The sequence below is a fragment of the Montipora foliosa genome, unplaced genomic scaffold (assembly GCF_036669935.1).
Source record: "Montipora foliosa isolate CH-2021 unplaced genomic scaffold, ASM3666993v2 scaffold_477, whole genome shotgun sequence".
Lineage (NCBI taxonomy): Eukaryota > Metazoa > Cnidaria > Anthozoa > Scleractinia > Acroporidae > Montipora > Montipora foliosa.
In genome coordinates, this window is record NW_027179786.1 from 214,409 (window position 1) to 225,362 (window position 10,954).

General features: G+C 41.4%; 1 protein-coding gene across 1 annotated transcript; it reads right to left on the bottom strand.

Annotated features, from left to right (window-relative positions):
• Positions 1-1,352: 1,352 nt before the first annotated feature.
• On the bottom strand, positions 1,353-4,154 carry LOC137989843 (uncharacterized). The gene is made up of 2 exons (XM_068835479.1): positions 3,828-4,154; positions 1,353-2,723 (listed from the first exon to the last, which is right to left on the bottom strand). The coding sequence occupies exons 1-2, from the start codon at positions 4,059-4,061 to the stop codon at positions 2,223-2,225; spliced, it is 735 nt and encodes a 244-aa protein (XP_068691580.1). The 5' UTR covers positions 4,062-4,154; the 3' UTR covers positions 1,353-2,222.
• Positions 4,155-10,954: the final 6,800 nt, after the last annotated feature.

The following is a 10,954-nucleotide window of genomic DNA, read 5'->3' on the forward strand; positions in this document are numbered from 1 at the left end:
CCACTCCAGTCACGTTGAACGTTGGAATCCAACGACATCAAATCAAGATCATGGCCATTAATTCCACCAAAACTACGCTGGACGATTTCCCAAGACCTCGGAGAAAGCATGGCATCGGAGCGAGACAATCTTCTGGAAAACCAATCTGCCTCGTTCAAGTGAGAAGGAACAAAAGACATTTCTAGGGACATGTTCCTATCCACCAAGAACTGGAAAATCAATTGCGAATGTTCCTATCCACCAAGAACTGGAAAATCAATTGCGAGATCTGAGTTAACTTCCTAGAGCGTGGCCCACGGCCGGACCAAGCGTGGAGAACAACCATGCTGTCTACCTGAGCATCAATCCTGCAATCAGAAACGCTTCCAGGAAGTGACTGTAATCCCTTGAGGACGGCCCACATCTCCTTCACATTAATATGCTCATTTCGAACAGTTTCTTCCCAGTAGTCACCAACAGAAATTGTCCCGGAAGGAAGGTGAATTCCAACTCCCCAACGGAAGGACGAAGAATCTGACGTCAAGGAGATAGCTACGTGCCGTTCACTCCTCCACCGAATCGCCTTTTCCCAACTATCAAGGAACCTCCAAAACATAATTTCCTCTCTCAGATTCGGAGAGAAATTCACCTCACCACCTCCGGAAGCCTGCGAGATTGACGCCGCCATTTCTCTGATGTAAAATTTAGTCGCTGGGAAAGCCAAGGAGAATGAATTGCACTTCCCCATTAGCCTCTGCAAAGACTTCAAGTGGATAGTAGATTCACGCAAAAGTATCTGCTCGCGTAGCTGAGCAAACTTCATCTTCTTATCTTCAGGAAAGCAAAAGGCCTGGGCTACAGAATCCACTATCATGCCTAAATAACAAATCCTAGTTACAGGCCCAAGAACACATTTGGAGAGGCCCAAAAAATAACCGAGGTTTACAAGAACCGAACAGACTATATACAAAGCCGCCACCGCAGATTGATAGCTGTATTCCGACGTCCTCTCCGACAATGGGCGTGACCAAAACCCCTTCACAGCTAACAGTTCCCCATTCAAACGGTCATCAATATACAGAGAACATGCGACCCCCAAACCCCTGAAAAAATTTGTCGGACCCAAACCCACAGTCTGGTAAACAAACGGAGAATTTTTCCAACCAAAAGGAAGCGTAACTCCAACGAGCCACCACCCCAGCCACTCAATACCAAAAAACTGCTGAGAACTAGTAGAAAGCAAAATATGGTCATAACCAGACTTGTCATCAATCTTACTCATGTAGGAGTTGGGATACACGAAGCGAGGCACCCCAACCAGCGTTTCCAGTGAAAAGGGAGTGTCTGCCATCCACAAATATAAAAAACCGGGCATCAATGCATAACCTTGGCTTTTGCGGTTCAATCGTCATAGGAAGGACGAGATGGGGCGGCGGCACTTCAGCCACTTTACCCCAAACACGGATCGCCCCTGTTTCAATACGCTGTAAAATTGTTTCCGTAACAAACTTCGAAAACTGTTTGCAGGAGTAGTGATTCTTGAAAATCATAGTAGGGGGTTCCGCACTCTCATACTTTATGCCCATAAAAGCTCCCTTAAAGGGCTTCATGAACTTCTTGACATCCACCCCATGCTCCAACCATTCCAAGACATCCTTCGCAGGTTCGTACCCGGCCAAAATTTTTTCCCAGAGTTCAATTCGAGTACGAAGTTGACCCGAACGAAAGGAGTCCGGATCACGAGACAACAGATCCCGTAAAATGGGAGTTTCCCCCGCAACAATGCCTTGAACATGGGTTAAACAAGCGTCTTCTGAAGTCATTTTCTCCGAACTCGGATTACCCTCCCAAGACAACCATCGGATTTTGCCATGCTTGCTTCTTTCCTCCGCCTCTAACGGCATAAAGGTCATCGTATCTCCCTTGAGACGTTTTGACTTAGGCTAGAACCAAAACACCAAAAAAAAAAAAAAAGAGAATCAAAAGGACGTACTTAAATGGAGACTGCAAATCCGAGTTCGGAGGAAATGACCACCGTAGCCCGAGTAATCGGGCTCAAGGGCATGCCTAAAGGCAAAACGCTTGTGGGGTCATTCTCCCAACCTCGAGACCACAGACTCAAGGAAAAAAATAAAACATCACATATTTAATAGTGTCTTTACACTTTATTATTGTCAATACAAATATCAAGACAATCCCGATTTCCATTCCAGAACAGGAAAACTTCCAATGATTTCACAATCTTAACGTTTATCTGGGCAAGAGCGCGAAATATGACCCGCCTTTCCACACACCCAGCACTTTCTCGCCGACGGAGGCCTGGGGCTGTAATTGGAGCCACGCCTTTGGTATGGAGCTGGAGGCCTACGCGTCCGTCCAGTGAACGAAGGTTGACTTACTGCCGCGTGCGGCTTAGTTGCCTTGGAAATAACCTTTGCCACCTCGGCCTCATCCTTAGAAGCCACCAACTTTATTAACACCTGTTGAAGGCACGGGTTGCCTAATAAAGGACGGCACTGCCTCAGCACTACTTCAAATCGTAAAGCTCTTTCATCCTTTCTTTCCTTGGTGACATTAACCACTTCATCCAGGGCGGCGATCGCCGCATATGGATCAAAAAGAGCAGCTGGGCGCGAGATCACCATTTGGAGAGTAGAGAGCGCGCACTCGATTGCCGATGAATCGATTTTCTTCTTCCACTCATCCAACTCCTTCTTGAGTGAACTGACCGTTGTGTTCGGAACCTAACAAAAGGAGAAAACGCCATATAACTCCTTGATATCCTTAAGCCAGTCCCTACTTTACACTGAGACTGTATCCTTCGAAATCACATATCCTCTTCCTTTAAATTTATTATTTCATACCCTGATGCAATTCCAAATTCCCAACATAAAATTACAACGAACCTTCGCATCAGTTCTCACAACCCGTAAAATAAAGCACACGGCCACCAAGTGACCTAGCGAAATAACCTCCTCTCCTCCACGAGGTCTGGTTGAAATGGATCTAACGCCTTCTATTTCCGCGAACAGACCAGACGCCCTGTTCATCGGTCCTCGACCGTTTTCTTTTGTTTTTTTTTTTTTTTTATTACTTTCTATCGCGCCACCACGTGGCTCAGAGCATACCCACTGCTCAAATGGTCCTCGACCATTTTCTTCCCTTTTTTTTTTTTTTTTTTTTTTTTCCCATGCCACCTCGTGGCTCAAAGCAGACACACTGCTCAATCGGTCCTCGACCATTTTCCTTCCTTTTTTTTTTTTTTCACGCCACCTCGTGGCTCAGAGCAAACACGCTGCCCAATCGGTTCTCGACCGTTTTTTCCTTTATTACGCCACCTCGTGGCTCAGAGCAGACATGCTGCACAATCGCTCCTAACCATTTTTTTTTAATAATTCTCCATTATTATTCCCTTTGACGCCACCTCGTGGCTCAGAACAGAAACAAACCCTGGCCGAGACCACACGCCCCGCGCCTTTCCCAAGGGACAAGTAAGAAAAAGGGGTGTCAATGGCATAGCTAATTTTTCCCGTCCCGAACAAAAAATAAGAAACAGCTCCCAAATATTGCAAACCCTAATTCATAAGAATAAACGAGAGCAACAGCAGAAAAAACACAATATAAAACAACAACCTATCCCCCAACATTTGAGGAACCGAACCGCGGCGAGTCCAAAGGAATAAGTTAACAATCACGTGCTCGAAGCACTAAAATTAAGACCGGCTCCCGAGAAACCGGAAGGAAACATAAACAAGAAAATGCAACGTGATGCAACCAAAAAAAAAATACCGACGAACCCCAGCTATAAAATACGAAACTAAAAGGAAAACATTGCAGCGGACATATACCTCAAGGCTCACCGCCGAATTATCCGGCACATTCGTCCCCGCGGCGTTTCCCAGTGAAGAACTCTGGAGCACATTTTCGCCGCTCGCAGTTGTTCCCGATGTTGTCCCGGCACCAGCCTGAGATAAAGACGAAGACGGCGGAGTGGTTTGCTGAACAGAACCTTGAAGGGGTTGCAAAACTCGCTGAGCGCTCGACGGGACGTTCACGTCAGACGGACGCTCCGGTTCGGTCATCTTGACACGGTTCCAACCAAAGTTAGGCAAAACTGACAACTATGAATAATTAACTCATGCTTATATAATACGCACGAGGGCTAATGAATATTAATGAAGTATGAATAGTGCAAGACGTTAGTATGTTTGATTGACGTTTGAAAGACTATTTTCAAACTCGTTAATTATTCATGTAGCTCTCACCCAACCAGAGCAGCTTATTCTGGTCAGGTGGATGGGTTTAGAAACCAAATGAAAAACGAGTTGAAAACCAGGGCGTGTTTTAGTAAAACCGCTCCGCGATCGGTTGAAAATTTCGCCTTCGCATCGGCTCAAATTGCCTGAATCGCAAAGTCCGTCATGTAGGCGTCATGAAAGCTAGAAAGCCGAGATTTTCAAGAAAACTGGGGCTATTTCTCTTCAGTAAACACGCCAAATTTCAGCCCAATCGATGGAAAAGACGCTGCCCTACGAATCGTACAAGAATGATTCCTGAACTAAACATTTTCGGTGCATAGTAGGAAAAAGATTTTTAATCTGCATATTGATAAAGCAAGAAAAGCATATGACGATAAACAACTTTATTTAATCACACATTTTACAAAACAAACTTTAAACCTAAATTATTTACACTGCTGACGTTAAATGTAAAGGTACAGTTATTAAAATCTCTAAAACAAGAAGCGCCATTCTTTTTCATAATTTAAATTCTCGCTCAATGGTGGCGAGCTCGTGTTTTGGTTCGCTTTCAACCTTGCTGTACACTTCCGACCTAAAATGGCACCAAGGTTGGAAATTCCCAGTTCTAAGGCGTACTAATTTCCTGTCCACCTCTTCATTTAACAGACTAGGCGCACACGTTACCTCGGAATAGCGCTGGCCACACACTTTTCCTCTTCTTTGCTAGTTTTAAGAGGTCTAAATCTGCACTCTGCCATTTGCCTTGAGAAGCAACGTGTTCGCTCGGAACTGACAAACAGCTTCGTAACCACGTGACATTGATGAATATTCACAAGTTCACTTTCACCGCAGATTATTTGCACTGTTTGCTCTGAAATGAAGATTCCTTACACATATTCAAGGCAGGACTCAATAATTCGCTCTGAACTGCAAAATTGGTGCGACAGAATATATGCTCTTATGCCATTAGCCTGACCCCATTCACCCGGGAATCCTATTCAACAGAAAAAGAAAGGGGTTCAGAATTTGTCACCCCATTCAACAGGGAAGGAAAGGGTTCAGAATTTCCTGACCTTTTAAAACACTAAACTAAAGGGGTTAAGAATCTTTGATACCACTGTTTCCAAATTTCTGACCCATTTAACACTTACAGAAAACATTATTAAAAATATTCCCAGGATCTGGGAAATTTGGTTGAATTCAGCCGGCCTAATTGAAAAGGAAGGACAGTCTTCAGATAATCTGATTTCATAAACACAGAAGATACGAATTCCCTGTAATTTGCATCATACGACTTAATAGTATCCTATATACAAAAGAATCTTGCAAACACGCAAAAGAATACGAAATAATTTAATTTACAAATTCAAGAGGCATCAAAGAAACTGTTTGCTGCGTTATGTTTTTCACAAAAAACTCTGTTGTATTCTTTAGACAAACATATTCTCACAATCAAATAATTATTGTCTTTGATATGCTATCAAACAGTTTTTTCTTATTAATATTATACCCAACTACGGTAGCATGCTACCTAATTTTTGCAAGATAATGTCTTTTTTTTTCTTGACAAACCAGGCCTTTCTGTTATTGCTTTAAAAACTAGACTTCCTAAAATGAAAAAAAGCAAAACAAAACAAAACAAAACAAAACAAAAACATTCAAGTGTCTATGAAATAAAAATGATAACTAAGGCTTATTTGAAAGATGTTTTGAAGGAAACAAACATGGTGTTCTCATTTTTAAAACACGGACTATCGTTCTGGAGATATAGTTTTTGTGGTAAAAGTGATGACATCATCAGTGGTTCCAAAGGGAAAACAAATCACGAAATCTAGAATATCATCAGCAATATTAAAGCAGTTCTCTTCAAACTTGGCACCAATAATGTTTATCAGTCAATGCATCCATGGAAATGACACCCATTGGACAGTTGACATGGCAACCGTTTTGCTTCCAGATCAAGTTTGTGCGGAAGGGCTGTGAATCATAAAAGGGCATTGCTTGCGAAGCGATGGGAACAGTTCAACACACTAGCCGAATTTGCTTTGCGATGGATCGCAAACAAAAGGAAATCAAAGATCTGCCGTAGCACCTGTCATCAACACGTTAATTTCATTTTGAAATTTCCCATCGCGCAGCAACCAATCAGAAACGACATGAAACCACAAAGTAATTACCGTTACTGGTTGTGGTTTACTTTTCTCGCACTAGATTGGCTTTTTACTTGAAACACAATAACATTTTATGAATATTTCTAGTGTTCACAGTTTTCGGATTGTCATAGTGACAAATACATTTCTACATACAAGAAATTGTCTTAAACTTTTAGGGCTTTGAACTCTATTTCCAACCTTTCATTAAAAGGTTGCGTGATTTGTTGAGTGAGTAAATGTCCAATTACAGAGTGCGTAAGATTCTAGCCAATTGGACAGAGGTACAGCAATCCCTTAAAACTGCGAGATATCAAAACAAGCTTTTGGCAGCTGTTGCACAGACGGACTATATCTAAGTTTTGACCTAGGTTTCGAGTTACATGTCTGGCTGTGCACAGGCTACGTGCTAATAGCCAGTTTGATTTTTGAAAATAAATAGTGTTTCGTTTCCGGACTGATAATTTGTTAGGGTGTTTGGAAGTGACTACAGAAATTTGAGAAGGACATACATATACCAAGTAAAACCTAGTTTACGCTTACGGAGCGTCTAGTTTGTAACAAATGCAGGTGATACACAGATGTTAAGTTCAATTTGTACAATCTCAAGTGTAAACCTTGCTGCTGTTTCTCAGTGCTTGCCTTTATTCATTTTGTAAATTGGAAAACCATTAAAACCGCAATTAAAAGGAATGTAATTTATATTGTGTATATGACCATGTGGAATTAACTTTATTTAGGACCTATGTTGAAACATATTTTCTAATATTTTAAACAATATTTTCAACTGAAGATGACTTTGTTGTATGCAAAGCGTTCCAAATGCACGGTGCTAAGAACGAAGATGGGAAATTGAAGCGTGCAAACCAAGTCAACTGTCGCAAACAATCTCGTCTCTCGCAGTTAACTTAAGTAACGTTCCCGCAGGAAAATGCATTAGGCAAGAGCCGAATTTCGGCGAAAGTGGGATTATGCAGGAATAACCGAATTACGCGAGCACAAGTGATTTCAAGCCCATTTCACGTAATTGTGTGAGGTAAGAAGCCCTGAGCACCTAAGAATGAAACTTATGTGAAGTTGTGATTCTGACCCTCTTAAAGATTTTGTTCTCCTTATATCTTTTCTGAGAATGGTAACTACACACGAACGTGAATCTTCATAAGCAACTTAACATAACTGAGCGGTCTGGTTTGTTGTAACAATGATGTCAACTGGAACGTAGAACTGTCAGGGGACACACGCATGTTTGCTAACTTTAGCATTTGAAGAATCTGTCCTCTCTGGCAGAAACTAACAACATCAACATGACTAATCAGTTAATGCAGCAAGGTTGGTTAGTGCGCGGCCTTGGTGCAAAAGGTCCTGAGTTCGATTCCCGAATCTCGAATCATTGTTTCGACTTCTTTCCTTTCCATGTAGCTAAGTACCTTTAAATACCCGCAAAACGGAGCAACTAATGGAGAGGGGGAGTAAAATGAGCGCACCGTCGACCTCAGGTTTGTCAGTTGAATTACTGTTACGAGTTATCGACGTTAAATATGGTTACTCTACTTTATTTTAATGTCTCTACAGTGGATAAGCCTTTAAAATACAGGGGCACCCAACGAATCTGTTCCTCAGATTATTTGTTCCCCAGAGGAATCTTGCTGGCTGGCAAAAATACAGGTGTCTCGATGAGCTGGCTGGGAAATTTTGTTATTGATAGAGGTTTTGCCTGGGAATTACTGACTTTTCTAGCATTTCAATCCGAGCTGAACTCTGAAGACTGAGGACGACTAAAAAAAAAAACAAAAAAAAGAACCCCGTCCCTCTCCCAAACATACGACGGCTGGTCAGAGTGATCGCGCTTGCGGAAAAAACCTGTTTTGTCGCTTTTGTTCGGTCATTTTGGATCGAGGGATTTGAAAGCGCGCGGAATTCCTGCCTGGGAAATAAATTTGATCAGCTGGCTGGGAAACCAACCAATTTTATCTAGCTGGCTGGGAAATTTCTTGTGTGTCTTGCTGGGAAAAAGGAACAGATAATGTTTTCCCAGCAACACTGAAAAACACCTGAAAATGCTTTAATAACATTTATTTTCATTAACTGGGGTATAATAATACAAATTGGTCGTTGGGTGCCCCTGAAAATATACAAGACAACACGATCTGTGTTACTTGCACTACAGGAAAGTCCTACCGTAGCTCATAAAGATAAGTGAGAAACTCCAAAGCCTGCCCTACAGTTGAATGATTTTGATTGATTTTTCTTTGCGCACAAAAGTCGCCCCATTTTGGATATAAAATATATGCTTTTTCCGCTTCCTAGGGCTCCAGGACGCCAAGAAGAGCGTGAGGGCTTATTCTGAAATTCTTCTTGCCTCGTATGATTACCTGACATGTAGCATGCCATCATTACCATTTTCCTTCGAAGGGGGTGTACTTTGTTTGACTTGGGTAGTGACAAGAGATTTTTCTGCTGTGGAAAAGCAACTGGATGTTCTATCAGTAATCTTAACTACAGGGGCCACCATATCTGGGTTGGCCACATTGATGCCGATCGATATTTCTTCCGCTTTGCAATTGTAAAGTAGCTGTTTGCTGTCTTCAAAACTAGCACACCGTCCTGTATTTTCTCTTTGATTTGAGGTTCCACCTACCTTTACTTACCTTTGCAGAAAGTTCCTTATACATTACTTTTCATGCTTTCACGTTATTGACGAACTAATGCACGAGATCAAGTTGGCTGGATATCGGCCAATTTTTTTTTCGTGTCTATAGACTGAGAATGTGGCCAATATCCAGATTTGTTCGAGTTACTTAATAAGTCACTCATAGCTGTTTAAATTAAATCTCAACAGTAAGTGATTACTCTTTCAATTCTTCAATAAAATTGTATGTGGACCTTGGCCTTTAACTAGATGCCATTCCATTCCTTTTTTTTGTTTTGTTTTTTGGTACAACGTAACCTCTTATTTGACCTTGCGTGGCTTCCCCACTTTTGTGATGAAGAACCCCTTTTTTGATGATAATAATAACAACAATAATAAACAAGTTGATCGCTACTGACACAAATAGTCGTCACGTTTTAACTATTGGAAATGACAAGATATCAAAGGAATTCTTAATGAGGCGGTACGTTCGAGTAATGATTTTACTTATGTGGATATTTTTCCCCGGTCTTGATAAATAAGCTCTAAATAATAAAGCTCTGCTCTTTGCTTGTGATCTCACTAGTTTGCTACGACATAGAAATCCGGAAAAAAAGACGTCTACAAGAATGTTGTTTGTTATTTGGCCACCAATGTGGCTATTTATTATGTCATCAACGAAATCTATAAAAAGCACAGTGAATCACAGACATATTCAGCAGAGGTGGGGCCAGAAATTGTACCTACTGTGACCCAGGGTTTCTGATATTTCACGAGGAAAATTGAGGAAATGGCGCAGCACTGACAGCAAATTGCACGAAAAATTACGCGATTTTTCTTTCATCTTATTTTTCCTAGTCACATATAACTATATCTAATTTTATACGGTGTATTAAGCGCCTATTAAGTCCATCTTAATTTTAATGGCAAATTAAATTATGAAAATGAAGTTGCTCAAGTAGTAAGTGCGAAATCGGAAAATGCGAAGGGTGTTTTCTCAGACTCTCTGGCATTTAATTTACAAATTGACCATTTTATATCCTCTTTTCCAGGGTCCTTTCTCTTCCTCGCTCGAGAAAATCCCCTGGTTGCGCCTAGTCACGTGTCTTTGTATAAATATCAGTTGTATCTTGGGGCAGGAGAATCCATTTTTTTCCCTTACCAAATAGCTTTTACGTTATAAGCAGTCTTCAAGCAATTTTCTTTTTTGCAACCGACGCGAGCTGCTATCCACGGGAACAGAGGATTTACATTTATATATTTTTTGCGTTTGTTTTAGATAAATAGACATTCTCGCGCCAAGTGATGTTTAGTTACCACCTTCTACTGTGCTCAGTAGATGAGTTCAGTGGAGGCAAACATTTTATCATTGTTTCCCTCCCTTCAATTATTTTCTGGAATCTGTAGAATCTAGCAGACACGTGGCCAGCCGCAGCCATGGTTCTTTCTTGAGTAAGGAAGAGAGAGGAGCCTGGAAACGAAGTTTACCATTTACAATTGTGTGCATAGTTACCTGACCTTTGTATAAAAGTGAGGCTGGAGTTGACCTTATTTTGATCAAAAAACTTCACTACTTTTCTATGGAAATTCCTACTAATTAGAGTGAGAACAACATCATTAACATAAGAAAAGGATGGAGGTTTGAATTATAACAAGGTCAACTCCAGCCTAGGTACCATTAATATTTTTAGGCCTGGTCATTAAGCTCAGAACTGTAAAAAAGCTATTCAAGATAAGGTCTAATTACTGGGTTGCCATGTATGGCAATCCAGATGTAAAGACGCATGGAATGGAACTTACTACTGAACAAACAGAAAGTAAAGCAGGCTCAGGCTAACGTACAGTAGATGTGACACCAGCATACTCCCGAGGGACTCAAACCAGACTCCCGTAGGATTGAGGCATTGTCGCCTTACCTGAGCCAGACGACGTCGCTGCCCTTAAGCGTTTCCAAG